At 29.7% G+C, this 20121-nt stretch overlaps 1 protein-coding gene across 1 annotated transcript; it reads left to right on the top strand.

Annotated features, from left to right (window-relative positions):
• The first annotated feature begins 18885 nt into the window (after positions 1 to 18885).
• Positions 18886 to 19956, top strand: LOC101268880 (transcription factor MYB114). The gene is made up of 3 exons (XM_004242718.5): positions 18886 to 19055; positions 19143 to 19272; positions 19374 to 19956. The coding sequence occupies exons 1-3, from the start codon at positions 18929 to 18931 to the stop codon at positions 19750 to 19752; spliced, it is 636 nt and encodes a 211-aa protein (XP_004242766.2). The 5' UTR covers positions 18886 to 18928; the 3' UTR covers positions 19753 to 19956.
• Positions 19957 to 20121: the final 165 nt, after the last annotated feature.

Raw genomic sequence — 20121 nt, 5'->3', positions numbered from 1 at the left:
TATATATATATATATATATATATATATATATCAGATTTACATTGAAAATTTTAATATTAGGGATAATGGATAAGTACCCCGTCAACCTATGTTCGAAATCTCAGAGACACTATACTAAGGTCCTATTATGTAACGACCTGTTTAGTCGTTTTGAGCAGCAGATTTTATTTCTGGAAAAACAGGCTGAGGCAACGGACCCCACGACGGACCGTCATGGGCACGACGGACCGTCGCAGGGTCTCGTTTCAAAACACTTAGAAAATCTGAGATTGGGTACTGAAAATCGACTCTCTGAACTTCGTAACGGAATGGCAGGACGGACCGTCACAGACCCTTGGTGGAAATTTGGGTCTCTGAACTATGCGACGGACAGCAGGACGGACCGTCGCAGGCGCGACGGCCCGTCACGGGCTACGCAATCCCAGTTCGGGTCGGATTTCTTTATACGTTTTAAGGGACGTTTTTGACTATTCCTGCTTTAATTATAAAGTTAGTGGGTTAATGTTAATAAGTCTAATTACTTGGGGGTTAAAAGAGGTAATCTTAAGTTAATTAGTGGGTTATTATTGCCATCTTTTATTCTTAATTATATACTAATTAGGGTAAAAGAAAGAGAGTTTGAATAAGAAAAATAAGAAAGAACAAAGAGAGACAGAAAAAGAAAGAGAACGAGTAGAGAGAGAGAGAAACGAAGAGGATAGCAAGGATTCTGAGAAGATAGCTTGTTGATCGCAATTCTTCGGTGGAGGTAGGTTATGGTTTTCATGCTATTCGTAGTAAACTCTTAATAGTGAATGATATGTGTTAGTAGTATTGTAAACCCTTCTATATGCTTGATTGTATGCTTGCATGAATGATGTGATTATGTAATTATGATATAATAAGCATGATGAAGCTATTGAATCCTGAATCTTGAAAAGAAACCCTAATCTACTTTGTTAATGATGATGCCTTGGTATAAAAGAAGGCTTGATGAACGAAAGTAGTGAGATTAGGGGATCGGGTGCCACGTTCCGGTACCAGGATAGTATATGAGGATCGGAGTGTCACGTTCCGACACCAGGATAGTATATGGATCGGGTGCCACGTTTCGGTACCAGGATAGAATATGAGGATCGGAGTGTCACGTTCCGACACCAGGATAGTATATGGATCGGGTGCCACGTTCCGGTACCAGGATAGTATATGAGGATCGGAGTGTCACGTTCCGACACCAGGATAGTATATGGATCGGGTGCCACGTTCCGGTACCAGGATAGAATATGGATCGGGTGTCACGTTCCGACACCAGGATAGAATGAGGAACGGAGTGTCACGTTCCGACACCAGGATAGTATATGAGGAGCGGAGTGTCACGTACCGACACGAGGGGAATAAAGATAATGAATCTTGAAAGATGATAATATATTCAAATCTAATGAACCTAATTCCCAAATGAGTATGATGAGGAGGCGTGAGTCCTCATTAATGTGCTTGGTGTTGTAACCAAGGGTTATGATAATTGTAAATGCTGCATGCTAAGGATATTAGTTGATTTTATGATATTGCTTAATATATACTGTTTTCTATTTTGAGTTGGCCGATGATATCTACTCAGTACCCGTGTTTTGTACTGACCCCTACTTTTATGTTTTCTTCTTGTTTATTTGTGGAGTGCAGCAAACGTGCCGTCGTCTTCGACTCAACAGTAATTCAAGCCAGTCTTACTACATCAGAAATTCAGGGTGAGCTAATGCTTCTAGCTTGGACTGGATCTTCTTCTTCAAGTCTTGATGCCTTGAACTTCCGGCATGGACTAGCTTCTTATGTATTTTTAGCTTTTAGAATACTCTTAGTTTAGTCATTTGATCATAGATGTTCTTGTGGTGATGACTTCCAGATTTTGGGGATAATAATAGTTATTGATTTTATTAATGAGTTAAGTCTTCCGCATTACTTTCTGTTGATATTATATTGAAATGTTAAGGTTTAGATTGGTTGGTTCGCTCACATAGGAGGGTAAAATGTGGGTGCCAGTCGCGGCCCGATTTGGGTCGTGACATATTACCCCCCTGAACTTATTTTATTAATAATTTTCTATCACTTTTCGGCGTATGTGACACTATTTTGTAGGTTCAATGCTGATTGACTTCTTTTTTTTTTTTTAAATTAGTGCCACGTAGGCTTGAAAAGGCATAGAAAATTACTTATAAAATAAGTTCAGAAGGATAATAGAACCTTAGTATAGTATAAGTGTGTCTTTAAAATTTTGGACATAGATTGAGGAGGTACTTGCGTATTTTTTCTTAATATTATAATGAATTAAGTGCTAAAATATTTAAAGGTTGTCCCCATTTAATTTAAATAATGGAGTGGTAATTATCTCTTTTCTTGAAATTATATTGAATGTATTGTTACTCTACCATCCATCCGTATTTTAAAAATCTAATATTTTTGACAAAAATTATCAATATAGATATTAGATTTACATTGAAAATTTTAATAATATAATGAATTAAGTGCTAAAATATTTAAAAATGACTTAAATGCTAAAATATTTAAATGTTGTCCGCATTTAATTTAAATAATGAAATCCTGCTTATTCATTTTCTTGAAATTATATTGAATATATTGCTATTTTACGATCAGCATTTGAAGAAAGATTCCCATTATTTACTAATATCTCCTCCTATGATAATCAATCCCATTTCTTGTTAATCTAAACGATTTTATCCAAAACAATAAAACCTAAGACACTCGAAATATTAAAACAAGATGAACGATAATTAAAGAATAAACAAATTAAATCGTGTTTAATTATGTTTACATGCATCCATTAAGCTAATTAATTTTAGCCTTGGATTAATAAAACAATGTATGATACATTATTAATTGATTATTTTATTTGAAGTAAGGACCATGGAAGAAACAAGGATGTGTCTTCATGTCGTAATAAAAAAAAAATAAAAAAATAGATAGAATATAAACATAAGAATAAGAATAATAAAATAATTAGGAGACATATGTACCCAATATAGACAAAGGAAAATTCTTGTTTTGTTTATGTTTGGTCCCATAAAGATAAATTTCATATATATTTGATCCGATTTTTTTTAGAGTCAAACGAATTATTTTTATCATATTTTTTTTGAAAATAATATTAAATAACAATAGTGAACGAAAATTCTCTATAAATTAACAAGTTTTAGCCTATTATTATTTGCAATCCTTCTTCTTTATTCGAAAATATATATAATAACAAAAAAATAGTTAGTATAAGCAAACTCATATTGATAGAGAGGGGTTATAGTAATTTTATTTACCTTTTTATATGGCTTATAAGTATTTTCAATTATTAGTTATTCTGACTTATAATTCTTTTACATTTTAATATAGTATATAAATTTTATTTTTAAATTTTTAAAAAGTCTTCATATCCTATTCACTGTTATAAATGAAAAAAATTTTATTCTTGAAATCTAAATTATACTATATAATAATAATCTATTATATAATTTCACAAGTAAAATTGTAAAAAATAACGTGTATGCTGATCTTGTCCTACTTTATTAAGGTAGAAATACTTTTCGAAAGATCCAAAATTCGAAAAATAATATTTTCAAAAATAAAAAAAATGAGGAGACATATGTTCCTAATATGTGCTAGAGAAATTAATTTCTTGTTAAGTTTATGTTTTGGTCCCATAAATAAAATAAAATATATATTTTTATGTAATGGCTGCATCACTTACAACACAAGATAGATGACATTACTAATGTTGCAAGAAATGAACTCGACATTATTGTCCCCTTCTAATTAAATATAAATATAAATATAAAATATCTTATGTCATATTATTTTCAAATTTATATTAGTAAATATCTTATGTTATATTATTTTCAAATTTATATTAGTAAGAAACAAAGGTCACGTGCATTGCATGTGATTGTTTCAAAAGCCTACACGAGTGGCATTAATGTGTCACTCATATTCCAACAAATAATTACTTGTCTATTATGATTAGTCTTAATTTATCTATTTGGCTTGATGACACGTGTAAATTATTAATAGGGTCGGTCCAAAAATTAACTAAATAAATTTTAATTATTTTTTTTTACGATTTTAGCACTAAATTCATTATATATTTGAAATTTTAAATTTAGCAATTTTGGTCCTTCAATTAAGAGTAATAAATTATGATTTTAATTCTTGTGACATCGATTAAGTAGGATCAGGGGTGGAGCTATTATGATTTTGATTCTTATGACATCGACTAAGTAGGATCAGGGGTGGAGCTATTATGATTTTAATTCTTGTGACATATCGACTTAATAGGCTCTGGGCAGAGCTAATGTGTTGATTACAGATTTAAACAAATTTCATTAATTTTAATGTAACAACTAAATTTGTAGTAAGAAATTCACTGAGTACATAAAATTATCAATTTAGAATCTAAACACTTAAAAAAATTAGTATTTTGAATATATAAACTTCAAAATTTTGCTTTTATCTCTGAGCAGATTTTACCTTTTAATTATTTAAAATATGCATTTTCACCTATATGCTTTGCAAAAATTTACAATTTTACATGGTTATTGATTAACCCACCACTTAATTACTCTATATATGTTTGTTAGGTAGTAATATAGTTTTAAAAAAGTATTTCAATCAATACATATTTTCTTCCAAAGGGACCAAAAATATACATTTTAATAATTGAAGGTTTAAATGTGTTTTACTAAATTTTTTAAGGACTAAAGTCAGAATTTATCAATCATATAGGGATGAAAAGTGCTATTATTCCTAAGAGTTATCTAGTAAACAACTTTTATACGTACATTTATATTCTATTTATATACTGATTTCGATTGAACCCGTGAAAGCTACTGTACATTTGTCATGTATTCCGCGTGATAGTTTATATTCATGAAATTAAAGGACCACCTAAAATTTGTAGCTTTTGAACAATATCAAAGACTAATTAGTCTCAAATGGTCCTAATATATTTGTACCTTATCATAATGGTATAATTTTGAATAAAACAATTTCATTGAATCTAGTCACAAATGGTTGGAATGATGTTGAAAATTCATATAGGAAAAAAAATGTGTACACTTAATTATCTTTTTATAAAAAGATTGAGTGGACATTGTGTTACAAGTAATTTTCAATGAGGTCAAAAGTTATGATAAAGATATTGATAATTAAGACTCTTTAATTCCATATTATAGTAGATAGGTCCCCTACTAGGAGTAGGAGATTAACATTACAATTAAGGTCCCCCTTTTGACTCTATTATTGTACATATAGTCAAAATGTACCAACAAATTTGCTAGATTAGACTAATTTGGATAGTTGTAACCATGGTGTTTCGTATTATATTGTATTGTTAGTTTTTATATAGTGTTTATTTTGATTGTTATTTAAATTATATTGTAACTTAGTTTAAAGTCTATTGCTAGGTAATAAAGAAAAAGATCCATTCTATGTAATGATTGATGTGGTGTGATCGCGTTGTTACCTTAATGTTTTCTTTTGTCATTTTTATTTTTACTTATCACTTAATATTCTATTCATCTTTTACGTATGATTTTTTCATAGAAGTTCTACCTCGTACCGTACTTTTCTCGTAGATTTATCATTTAAATTTATGAATAAGTGATATTATAAAACAAGGAAAAATGATACTATTTATTCATACATTGTATTCATTTTGAATAATACAATATAATATATTATAAAGCAATACATAACAACCATTCAAACAAAGTGTTAAGTAGAACAAATAAAAGATTAATACTCCGTTGGTTTCAATTTATGTGACATGAATTTTGAGTGTGAATTCTGGTATGAGATGTTCAAATTTTTTTTGAATAAAATTTATATATTTAAAAACTATGTAAAAAAATATTATAAATCATAGTGATTGAAAACTCAAAATATGTAAAAGATTTATGAAAAATTACGATCAAATATATACTTATTTGAATCTAAAAATTTGAAAAGTGTTTGTGTAAATAGGATGGAAGGGAGTAGTATTTCTGATCCTTTAATTACTGATAACTTTTAATTTAAGATTTTATTATTTGATGTGGAAAAGTATAAAACTTACTGTTTTTTGTGAGCTTATTGGTTTTTAATTGTGCATCTAAAATGATCAAATAATGCAAAAGTTTGATATGTATTGTCATATTGATATATATGAGCCTAGTTAAAGTTTAGTTTAAAAATAATTAATGTCAAAATTTAAAGAATTGAATTTAGAATTTAAATTTTATTAGTTTAATTTTAAAGATTTTTTGTAATCAGTCGTATAAGCTTATACACGGGTTAAAAATATTGAGTTTAAATGAATCTAAATAAATTCGATGATAATTCTTTATTCATGTCCTTCCATAGTTATTGGGTAATTAAACTTGAAAGACATTTCTCCTATCCATTCTATGTGATGAGTAAATCCTGTAAAAAAAGAAGAAAAGAGAACAAGTTTCGTGTAGATTATGATCGAACGTAACAATTAAGATTTTCTCTAAATGACAAAACCTAACAAAAGGAATAAAGTAAAAAGAATTGAATCTCTTACATTTTCTAGATAACATTTACTCTACATATTCAATAAAATCTAACTAAATGTATTATGAGAAAGATAGAGTGTACGTAAATTTTATTATTACCTCGTGAAATTAGTCATTTGAAACTACATGAATAAAATATAAACAGGTGAAAATTCTTATACCAGAAATACTTAAATGAAATAATCAATAGGTAAAAGTTCTTATAGTCAAAAAATATTTTTTTTTCTATTGGCTTGTTTCCTAATTTTAATTAATTAAATTATATAATTGGATATATAAATAAAAAGAGGGAACAAGAAAGAAAAGAAAAAAGAATGTAAAAAGTGAAAAACTTGAAAAGCAAGAGAAAAGACATTAAATTTGTTTTTGTAGGGTTTAAACACCAACAAATAATTGTGAAAATGTGGGCTATGCCACCATATACACAGACAACATGTTTTAGTGAATAATTAATGATTTCATCTCTCATTTTGACTATATTTTGTGTTTGTTTCTTTACATTTTATGTTTATTTGTCTCAAATAAAACATCACTAGGCAAAGATTCAGCCCATTCACTTCTTGTTTTCTTGGCTAATTTGATCCAAAGGTGTGACACTTTTATATATAGTATTATTTTTTTTATCGGAGTAAATATCTCAAAATTGTCACTCAACGTTTAAATTTCGTTGAGCGATTTTTAATAATATAAAAGTTGAGTGATTTTATTGATACAAATAAAAGTTTGATGACCTTTTTAGATAAATTTTTAAAGTTGAGTGACTTTTCGAGATATTAACTTTTTTTACTGTGACTGATTAAAATTATCTTGATATTAATTATAATAGGATATAGTTATTTTATTTTGTATAAGATAATACATAAATTTTCTAATACTTTATGCATATATATAAGTTTTTTAATTGCAAAACTATATACCAAATTAATTTTATAGATAAATTCTTACCTACAAATGAACCCATCTCCAATTACATTGAATTTATTTTTAAAATATATTTAATTATTTCTTTACACTTATTCAAATTTTAATGGACATATTTATTTCGTACATTCATGGGTGATCTCTATCTCGATAGTGGATATATATCTTTTTTATTGTTGGATCGGCATCGATTACGTGTTTGATTTGGAGAGCTCTTCCTCCATCCATCAAATCAAATAAATAAATAGAAAGAGACAAATTTGAAATTAGAAAAAGAACACACTAAGATACTTCTTTCATACTTCAGAATACACATCTCGTAAAAAAATTCAAAATTCACAAATCCAAAAATATCACATAGTTATTTTCATTTTTCTTTCACTTTAAATTATCCATAAAGTCAAAATAGCTTCAATTTGTATTCATACTAACATGATATCAACTTTTAAATATCATTTTCATTCAAAAATAAAATTTCTTTTTTCGATAATCACAATTTTTACGATTAAACGATCGCCCAAATAAAAGTAAAAAAATAAAAATACAAAAGGAATTAAGTGGATACAAGAAACTATCAAGTCAAGCCCAGACAACAGGCCGCCTTGTCAGTAGGATTTGGTCCATTTTCTTATCATTAAATTATGGAAATTATAGCTTTGAGTCCATGCATTTTTTTGGTGTTTTAAATTTATGCAATAATTGTTTTTATTTTATATGAATATAAGTACCATAATAAATAAATTGAAATGGTCCAAGTAAAATAAAATAATTGAATTAGTAATAAATTTCGTTACTTGAATGAGATTTTGGGTAATTTCTTGGCAATTGTTGTAGTTGGTGGAAGTTTAAAAAGAATTTGATGTTTCCATCACTTTTCATTTTCTTCTAAATATTGAAAACTGGAAAATATATTTTATTTTGTATGAAAATGGGTGTAGATTTGTTAAAATTTTGTAAGTAGTGTAAATATTTGAGTTAAGTTGATCGGGTTAATTCAAATAAGCTATGTGTAAAATTAGGAGTGACCCAATCAGTTATTTAGCCCATCTTGACTCGTCCATAACATATCTAGGTGGGTAAAAAATGAATTCAAACATATATAATCTGTTCAATTCGTTCAGAATTTTAAGAGTTGTGCTCAATATAATTTGAATTAGATTCAATCTCAACCTATTTGAAGAGAATTTTCAATTGAGTCCAATTTAACTTTCAATTTCAACGTGTTTTAAAACTTTTTATTAAGATATGTTCATGTATTGAAGGTATGAATTATTATCTATTTAACATTTTTTGGAATTTATCTATCAAGTTATTACTTTTTTAACAAAAAAATTCTTGAGCGAAAATTCAAATTGTGATTACAAAAGTTAAATATCAATATGTTAAATTATTGAGATTAATCGGGTCAAATTGGACGGGTCAAGACTCAACCCGTTTTTAAACCATTTGAGCTCAACCCATTTAAGCCCAAAGTAAACTTGGGCGAGTTAAAACCTAACTCAATCTCTATTCAACCCATTGTAATATTTACAATTTTGACCCAACCCGCCCATTTGACACCCCTATATCCAAGACAAACTCTAATTAGCCCATCAAAACAAAAAAATAATCTATTTTTACTTGTGACAGTCTAGTTTGATTCATGACATTTTCTATGGATATATGTTCTTTGATCAATTAGTTTATCTACATGGTTAATATATATATATATATATATATATATATATATATATATATATATATATATATATATATATATATATATATATATATATATATATATGCTTTGCAAAAAAAATAATCCAAAATTGATAACACCGAAAAAGTCATGTACTAAAACGCACGAAAAAGAATTGCATACTAAAAAAGTGTCGTAGATCATATAAAAGCTAGACATACTATTTCCCCTGGTCATTTTGGAGGTACCTAATAAGATTTTCGAAATCCATATCACAAAAAAATTAATATACATACTAATACATATGAAAAATCGAGAAAATAGACTAATTCCTTTTTTAGTCTTAAGTAACCCTTAAATGCTAAAAAACTGTCATAAGGTGAGACTATACATTCTGTTTCCCAAGGTCATTAAAGAGGGTCATTAAAGTTTCTGAAATTTATCATAAAAAAATCCATGTATGTTATAACACGCAAGAAAAAATATATATGAGAAAATCGCTTAATTCTTGTTGAGTAGCGCCTAAATGGTATAAAAGTGATTTAAATCACGGTGAGACTATACATACTGTATGTAAAGTTTTTGCAAAAAGAGTTCCCTAAATTCATATGACCAAAAAAATCATGTACTTAATCTTAACCCACAAAAATTGAAAATATCGCCTAAGTCTTATTAAGTTGCCCCTAAATGCTAAAAAAAGTGGGATGAATCATGAGAAACTATACATAATATTCCCTAGGTCATTACAGAGGGTCCTATAAAAATTTTCTAAAAATAATTCTCGAAATTTACATTATCAAATTTTTTTATGTATTAACTCACAATAAAAATTAAGAAAATCGTCTAATTCTGATTTAACAGTCCGAAATACTAAAAATGAAGTATATAATATTCATACATACAATAACCACACATATCTTAAGATGATACAAACTAGCCCATTCAATACTTGGGAAAATGATTAAAACGACATCTAAATTGTACTTCAAATTTGCCCTAACATATTCATACTTTATAGGAACGTATCACGGTCCTAGATAATTTTTTAAAGAGTTATTTTGTTTATAGTAAATATAATTGAAGCGTAAAAGTGAATTTTTTTTATGTATATCTATGTTCACAGAGGATAAATGATCGAAAACTTATAAAAATATACTATATTAAGAAAATATTTATCATTTATAGCAATAATAATTTTTTACTTGACTCACTTTTAATACATTTATAATACATATCACAAAGAAAATTTATCATTCACATATAAGACAAGTTTTTTTGATGAGTGTGCTACGATAAATTCTGTTATATATATGTGCATCATTTCTTCAAATTTAAAACTCTAATCTAGTATAACACAATTAAATCCAACTATAATGATATTTAATATAAAGTATTCATGAGACACTACAATAAAAATGAGTATTAGCGGCATTTAATTCTTAATTGCCGCTACATATGTATTTTTAGCGGCAATTGTCACTCTTTATATATGTCACTAAAGCCTTTAGCGATATTGATTTTAATGACACTTAATTAATGCCGATAAAGACGTTAACACTCTTTTTTTAATGTCAATATTTAATGCCGCTAAAAGTTGTTTTTGTTGTAGTGAGATTCAACCCCTATAGTAGCTTGGTTCTTCACGTTTTCATATTTCTATAGCAATAAAAGGTGTCTAGTGACGGATTCAGGATTTTAAGGTTCGATAAAGACAGAAAAAGTCTATGTCCTAACACAAAAAAATATGGATTTATCAATGCTTAAACTGATTGATCTAATTAAGCTATGAAAATATTCTTCTAGGATTAGCTTGCGTGAAATGTTATTTAGGTTAGGATCCTGAAAATTAGCCTAAAATCGTGGGCAGTGAATATACAAATATTGGTCCAAAACATTATATAGTCCAATTTTATACATATTTGAAGGCTCAATTTCACATTTGCAGCCATACTTGAGAAGATATATAAATATATATGTATCAATTTATGTTTGATTAAATATATACTTAATAACTATTTGTCTCTTTTAATTACTATTACTGTATGTCCATGTGTGAAAAAGGAAAAATGTGGTATTTTAAGAAAATGTAGGAAAAAAGTATGAAATTTGATCGAAATTGTTGTAACGATATCAAATATGGAAAGGACCTTATACCCCTTTACTATTTAATAGTATATTTAAAGGTATATATGTGCGCACATGGACATCATAAATATTTCATAATTATAAATAGTAACATGTCCATGTGGACACATATATACATTTAAAATGCACTATTAAATATTGCATGGAATAAAAGATACTCCATAAAGTTCGATATCATAACAACATTTTTTACCAAAATTAAAAGTATTTTTTAGACTCTTTTCCCAAAGATATATCTATGAAAGATTTTAGTATTGTTTTTGTTTGAGCAAGGAAACAAGGAGAGTAATTAACCTCAGTAAACATTATGATGAAAAAAGTTGAAAAGCAAAATAAATAAAATCCAAGAAAATATGCCAGCTTAAAAGTGTTCAAATATTGCACTCTGTACTAATCCACTATCTTCTTCTTATGTTTTCATCAAAGAACATGACAACCCTTTCCTTATTTCGAATTCATAAATTTCAAATCTTATGCGAATACTGGACTCTGGATGAGAGTGAGAAAGATAGGGACGGGTTGAAGTCTTTGCGGGCTTGCTCCACAACCACCTCGCTTCTTTGTCATCCCTAATATTACAAGCAGTATTTAGGATAATGGATGGGCATATACTAGTTGAAGTTCAATCAAACAAAAGTGTTAAGGTTCATAATTGGAACATTATTCTCTCATGGGTTCAATCATTTTCACTTTTTTTTGGACCCTATTGGAATTGTCTTATGTCCTTCCATGTGTTTTTTTCTCTTTCTTCCAAGATCATCATATCAATGCCAGAACATATGTATTACTAGAATGTTGATATTAATCGTTTTAACATCTATCTTAGGATTAATGAGGAGTGGTAAGAGCATGTCAAGTCCAAGGAGGCGAATACTCAAAATAACTAGTCAAAATGCAAGATTTTGAGACCTTTTATACCGTTGAAGAAAGCAATCAATAGGAGGAGCTTATCACCTGTCACTTTAATAAAGAAGAGGAGATTGTATATGCAACTGTAAGTGAAAAACTAGTCGATTATGAACATGATTCGATCGTTGATTCAGGATTTTCCAATCACATTGAGAAAAAGTTCATCAATATGAGTGAACATAAAGGCGGCCGAGTAGTGATCAATTGAAGCATCTTCGGTACAAAGATAAAGCATGCTTCTAAGTTACTCCTTCTAGTCAGATGCGGAGTTAGAATTTTTCATTTATGATTCTGGACCACAATATCTCTAGATATTATTTGCACATATGAAATGATTCTTTTACACAGATACAAGGTTTGAGCTAAAGCTAGCCATACCTATGACGGTGGCTTTGCCTGTGACAACTCAGCTTAAGATAAGAAGTCTTACATGATAAAACATAACAGAAATGTTAGGTATATGAGTAAGCAGACCTAACAACTAATAACGCATTTTAAAGCCGTGTGGGCCTAGGCCCAAAACGGATAATATCACTAACGACCTGAGTCCACATACAACTGTATTTCAGGGTCCCCTATTTAATCTTTGATTCAAGCAATCGCAGCAACAATCTGGTATATATACTTAAGCAACTCAATTGATAAGACTCTTTCTTTGAGGTAGTTGTTTATTTCATTCACAAAATGTGGCACTTGCCCTAGCAACACTAAATGTCCTAAGTTGATGTAACGAGCCAATTTCAGATGGTATTGGACCTCGTAGATTATTGTTGTTTAATTTGACGGTATTAAGCAATGAACAATTTGAAATATCATATGGGATCACGCCAGGGAATTTATTGCTCGAGATATCAAGAATTACAACAAATCCAATTAACATCGACATATCTAAAAGGGATGGTTCCATATAGCTTGTTGTTTGAAAGATCAAGAGACGTTATAGATGAACAATTAGTCCCATACCTTAAAGTCTAATGCTTAAAACTTTCTTCTCTTCAGGATGCCTACATCCTATACATTCATACCCCTAGATAATTACAATATATACTCTCAACTAATTACACTTAACTGATACTAAATAAGCATATACTGTGATGGTATCATTAAGGCTAATAATTTCACTTATTTGATACTAAATCAATATATATATATATGTATATTATTGGTACCATTAAGGTTTCTTGTTCAGAAATTACTCATTATATACTCTTATAGTATCATTGAATAATGAGTAGTTTCTGAACAGGAAACCTTAATGATACCACAACAATGTGCATATATTCTTATAGTATCATTGACTAATGACTTGTTTCTAAACAAGAAACCTTAATGATACCACAATAATATACGTATACTCTTATGGTATATCATTTATTAATGAATAATTTCTGAACAAAAAACCTTAATGATACAACAACAATATACGTATCTTCTTATAGTATCATCGACTAATGAGTAATTTCTGAACAGAAAATCTTAACGATACCACAACAATATACATATAATTTTATGATATCATTGACTAATGAATAATTTCTGAACAAGACACCTTAATGATACCAAAACAACATACATTTACTTTTATAGTATCAACTTTGAGTGTAACCTAATGTCTTTCTTCGAGTTAATCTTTCTGCATTATTTGCTTGATTTATTTTGGGTTATGTTAATACTTAATAATTTGGATGCAAAAAAGTGTTTTTTTTAAAAAAAATAATTTAGTTGGTTTGTTAAATGATATCATTTAAAAATTTGAAACTATATTTGATCTTGAAAATCGTGCATGTACACATGATAATTCATACATTTCTCTGGTATGATACATTTTTTGGACTCAGATTTTGATGGGACCTGTCTTTATGAGAAGTTGATCACATTTATATAGTTAGATCTATGATTCTCTAATTATATAAATTTGGAGTGGAAAAATAGATTGAAGTGAGGCAGGCATAAATACGAGCTCATCTTACACCACTAAATTGTCTTATATACATTTCATCATTTGTGCAACATTTTGCACAATTCAGTACCACAAGGCTATCCCTCTAGGTGATTTAAAATTAGTATATATATAAAAATATCGAGAATCTATCCTATATATACAATGTAATTCTAGCAATAACGAGCCTATAGAATAGTCTTGCGTACTTTTGTAAGATTTTGCTAGAGGAAATTGAGTAAATATCTCAAAGGGTCACTCAATTATGTGAAATTATTTGAAAAAGTCGCTCAACTTAATTTTGTATAAATATAGTCATTCGACTTTTAGATTTACCTTTTATAAAGTCGGTCAGGCTAAACTAATTTTTCTACAAAATCATTATAACCAAAAGATAAAAGAGATAATTGCTCACGAATCATACTTCAAGTTTAGTTTTTTACTATTTACTTTCATTGTAATTTATAATTTTATGTTTATCTCTCTTATTAATTTATTTATTTTTAAAGAACAATTATCTTAACTTAATTAATAGGGATATATTAATGTCATTAATTTTATTTTGAAATTGAACAAAAATCCAGATTACAACCCTCAAATTTTAACTTATATAAGTTCCATAACACAATCTCCTACCTTACTATTGTCTCTCTCTAACATTTCTAGTTTCTCTCTTTTAAATCTCGTTTATCTCTCTCCCAATCTTTTTTCCTAAAATCTCAAACTATTGCTAAAATTTTCTCATAAAAACATATCTAATTGCTAAGCTTAATTTTAGGGATTTTATTATAATGTGAACAACTCTTTGATTCCGGATATCATGTAAACTTATTTTATTGTACAAAATGTAATAACGAAATTAGTTGTGAATCATGAAATATTTTACTTATTCACCTCTTTTATTATTTAAAAGAAGGAAAATTAACCTTCCACGTGTGAAAGAGGACAAAAACAAATGTGGTACTTTTAAAAGAATAGATATCTATGAAAGATTTTGGTACTGTTTTTTTTTTTGTTTGATCAAAGAAACAAGGGGAATAATCTCAGTAAACACTATAATGAGAAAAGTTGAAAAGCAAAATAAATAAATAAAATCCAAGAAATATGCCAGCTTAAAAGTGTTCAAATATTGCTCTCTGTACTAATCCACTATCTTCTTCTTATGAGGTGTATGCTGCAGCTTTAGTTTTTCATGAAAGGACTTGACAACCCTTTTCTTCCTTTGCCTTATTTAACACACATACTATTCATCTAACTTTGAATACAACCATACAATTCTATGTTGAAATGTTGTTGAACATATATATATATATGTATATCAAGTTGTTAGGATAGTTTCGTTCATGAGATAAGGTAGGATATCTTGTAATTAAACTTGAGATGAAATTAGCCACTATTATGAAAAAGTTAGGATAGACTACCTACATTAGACACCCTTAGAATACAATCCTTGAATCATGCGTGAATATAAAATATTTAATACACCAAACTGTCTTTTTTCGTATGTGTAGAGATAAGAGGGGAGTTTGTAGGTGACCTTATTATTGTCTCATGAATTATAAAGCATGAAGATAATTTGCATTGCAATTTATATAACCCTAACACTAAAACAATGATGATGAACCAAAAGGAACAAATAGCAAGAGGAAATAAGAGATGATGGATAATATCAACTTGCGTGCATTTTAATTATTTCATCAAATATCTACTATTTTTCACTAATACAAATATTAAGTAATTATGTCCATCAAAACTTAAGCATATGATTATAAATAGAAAAAAATCATGTTTGACCTCTTGTCCTTATTTGAATACCACACTTGTTTTAAAAAAAACTCTGCAAAGCTGTTACTATTCTCTCTCAATTTATGTGACTTATCTTTAAAAAAATGACATCACAATTTGATTATAAAATATCCATTTTATCCTTAGTGAAATGATTTGCAGTCACTCAAATTCCAATCATTCATTTTAGATCACAAGTTTTAAAAATTTTTATTTCTTTCTTAAACTTCACTTCATGCGGAATCAAACTATCTCACATAAAATAAAAAGAAAGAAGTATAAAAATTATGTATAAACGCTACTAAACAAGAATCTAGAGTAAGCTAGAAACAAGACATGCGCTCACCGTCCACTTGGCAAAGGATAATGGATGGGAATTAATCCAAATTTATGGAATGAGAACCCCCAAGAGGGGAGGCAATTGGAGTTCAATCAAGAACAGTATTCAAAGCACTTTAAGGTTGATGATTGGCGCATTATGCCCTCATGGGTTCAATCATTTTCACTTTTGGCACCTTTTAGAATTGCCCAATGTCCCATGCCCTCTTCCATATGTTTTTCACTTCTTCCAAGATCATCATAATTCATATCAATATTAGTACAAGACATATATAATATATATATATATATATATCTTTGGTTCCTATCACATTTTGAGCTGGCATAATAGTACTATCCCTTCAAAAAATTTAGCTGGCAAGAGTTGCTTGTACCTACCAAAAAAATGAAGTATGACCTACATCTGAACTTGTGGGACGATATATATATATATATTTGGATGTACCAATTATAAGGACCAATACATGAAATATTTTGGCTAAGACAGGCAACTAAACATTCCCATCTACTCAACTTTGCAACAACAATTAATTTGTGAAGGATAACTTCAAATAGCCCCAGGAGTGTCATTTAATTTATTGTTTGGTTGGCAAGTCCGAGATAATTTATCCCAAGATTAATAATTAGTACTGACATAACTTATCCCTTCCCTTGGGTGGTCGTAATCCAGGAATAACTTATCCCGGAATGAAATGGCTAAATGACAAAGACATCCCTTTAAATACTTTTTATACATTACTTTTTACATTGGCTAATATATATGTTGTTCTTAAGATTTATTATTTTGAATGCAATAAATCAAACACTCAATAAAAAATAATCTCAGTATAACTTATTCCATCATGACTTGAATTCAAATCAAACAAATCCGTAAAGGAAATAGAAAAACTGATAATTAAAGATATCACAATTTTCAGATTACATTCCTAGCACGTCTTAATAGCTAGGATGTTAAAGTTAGCTGATAAACATCAAGGACTAGTTTGGTTGTGGGTTAGAAAGTGATTTGTTTATGCATTAAAATTAGTATAATAAATACTATATTTGGTTACACTTTAGTTGATTCAACACAACAAATAAGTTGTTTTTTATTACCGGTTTACAATTCTGCTTAACTAATATATGTACAAGTTATGAAAAAATTTATGTATTATTTTATGCAAGGCAAAATGTTGAATAACTGGTACATGAATTATGAGGACTAACAAATCTCTATAGAACTAATACTGCATTACTACTACATCATTAACTCTAACCAAACCGTTGAAAAACACTTTGAAATCGAAATTGATTTTATAAATAAGCAATTATTGTTTTGATAATTAGTCCTTTATAGTTATGAACAAAACAATAGAAGAGCATATGTACAAGGAGAAGCACGAACAAAGAAAATGAAATGGAGAAGGAAGCTAGGAGTTCTTTTTTTTTTTTTTAAATAAGGGAAACCCATAACCGCTACCCTTTAAATGCGCACAAGTTAAAACCCCCATTCCTATGCAATAGCTTGCAAACCACATAGGAGAGGTAACCCGCACTAGGCAAGCCTGGTGCAACGAGCTCAACCCAGGCAAACCCCTTGATGTTGCTGGCAAGGGGTTTCGAATGCTAATATGGAAGTTCCAAACTCAAATCACTGGGTCACCCTTAAGGATGGGCTAGGAGTTCTACTTTACGAAGAGTTTTATAAAAACTATATATAAATAGTAAAATACTTCGTCAAATCTAAGAGTTCATATATGCTGAAAGCCATAAGCCGGAGTCATCAACTTATGGTTTTTGATTGATTTTAACTCATAAGCACTTGGGTGTTAAACAAAAATGTAAATAAGTACATATAAACTAATTTGACCAACTTATAAACGACACTCGAAAAGGGTGTCTCTTATGATGCTTCAAATGGTTGTCTGAAGTGCAAGGGATAAACTTGAACTCAGCTAGGATAGACGGTCGTAATATTTTGATACATTCTACAGTTGTTACGCCGTTACGCCGCCCTTTAAGAATATACTCCTAATAAGAAAGGGCTTCACAAATCAAATATGCTTCCACAAACAGGAAAGGCACTATACATTAGTGATTAGACAACTTTTAGTACCATACTAACTTTGAACATACGGATGAAAACCCCTAATCATGACATAACATTGCAAATGATGATCTTTTGTTTGTTTTCATTGCAAAATGATACTATACTTGAAAGGGTAATCCTTCATGTCTGTTCAAAGTCTATTAACTTTCCACCATATACAATGCACCAAAAAAGAAGTCTTTAATTATCAGTTTTTTTCTAATTTCCTCTTCCCACGTAGGACTTGGTGAAAGGTATACCCAGATGAGTTAGCATCTTTGTGAATGTCTTTTAGTGGTAGGAAAGTGGAACACACACACAAAGGGCTTTCAATGTCAGGTAGTACAAAAGATATCAAAATTGAGGGCCCTCAACTTCAACACATAGTAATCCAAAAGTAAAGAATTTTAAATTCCATCATCATTGTTTCAAGAGTGAGTAAGACATATGCCCAACCCCAACCCCCACACCTCATCCCCCCCTCCCTCCCCTCCAAAATAAAATAAAATTTATCTATATATTTCAATACCACTCATTTCCTATTTTACTACACAAAAAGGTTAACGGGAGAGAGGAAGAGAAAAAGTGCAATGAAGGATAAAGATGTTAAAACAAGAATGAAGAGAGGATTTTGGAAACCTGAGGAGGATTTGATATTGAAGAATTGCGTCGAGACTCATGGAGAGGGAAACTGGGCTACCATTTCTGAGAAGTCAGGTATACTTCAAAACGTTTAAGTCTAATAGCAAGTTATAACTTTAGTTACTCCGATATATAGAGCTAACGTTTCAATATCCTTCTTAGGCTTAATGAGGAGTGGTAAGAGCTGCAGGTTAAGGTGGAAAAATTACCTCAGACCGAACATCAAGCGAGGAATGATGTCAGAAGATGAAAAAGACCTCATCATCAGACTCCACAAGCTTCTTGGCAACCGGTTACTGTTTTCCCCCTGCTTTCCTGCTAATACAACATGAATAAATAATTGATACATTCGTGCTTTTTTGTTATACTTATCTCACATCGTTTTTGGTACAGATGGTCGCTAATTGCTGGTAGGCTACCTGGAAGAACAGACAATGAAGTTAAGAACTTCTGGAACACACATTTGAACAACAAGAGATCATGTAGAGGCAAAAAGAAGCATGTAAAGTCCAAGGAGGCGAATACTCAAAGCACACAAGGCAAAATGCAAGAGTACCCTGCTGAGACAGTAAGCAACCAAGAAGTGGCCACCAAAACAGCTTTAGATTCATGGATAGAAGAAATGCAGGACTTACTATCACCTCCGACAATGAATAACGTGCCATTTCTCGAAGATGAGCCTTTTATTCCCATATTGGATGACATTGTCTTGCTTGAAGCATTCACAAGTACTGGCAAAGAAACGTGGAATGAGATTCAGCCATTCCTTTAGAAGTCTGTTGTAGTATTTCTCTATTGCATCCTTCACATAAGCGCACAATTTCCACTAGTGCCATGAGCAGTTAACAACTCCCATGCTAGCGGTTTCGGATTTGAGCTTGTGCTTCATCTGCCTGAAAATGTCATGAGCTTATTTGCGAAACCAATTTATGCATGTATCAAGAGGTCAGAAATGAATAGATCTCCCTTTTTCTAAGTATCAGCTTCCTCCTCAACTGTCAATTCCAACTAAGTGAAGGAAAGTAATGAACCAGATATCAGCTATTCCTGTTGCAAAAGCTAGCTATCTGGTTTTCAATTCTAATTCGCATTGGTGTAGCAACAAACTTCAAATTTGAAATAAATTGAAGGAACAGTGAAA

This window comes from Solanum lycopersicum, chromosome 7, assembly GCF_036512215.1.
Source record: "Solanum lycopersicum chromosome 7, SLM_r2.1".
Lineage (NCBI taxonomy): Eukaryota > Viridiplantae > Streptophyta > Magnoliopsida > Solanales > Solanaceae > Solanum > Solanum lycopersicum.
Note: the sequence above shows the minus strand (reverse complement) of the source record. Positions and strands in the feature narration are given on the sequence as shown.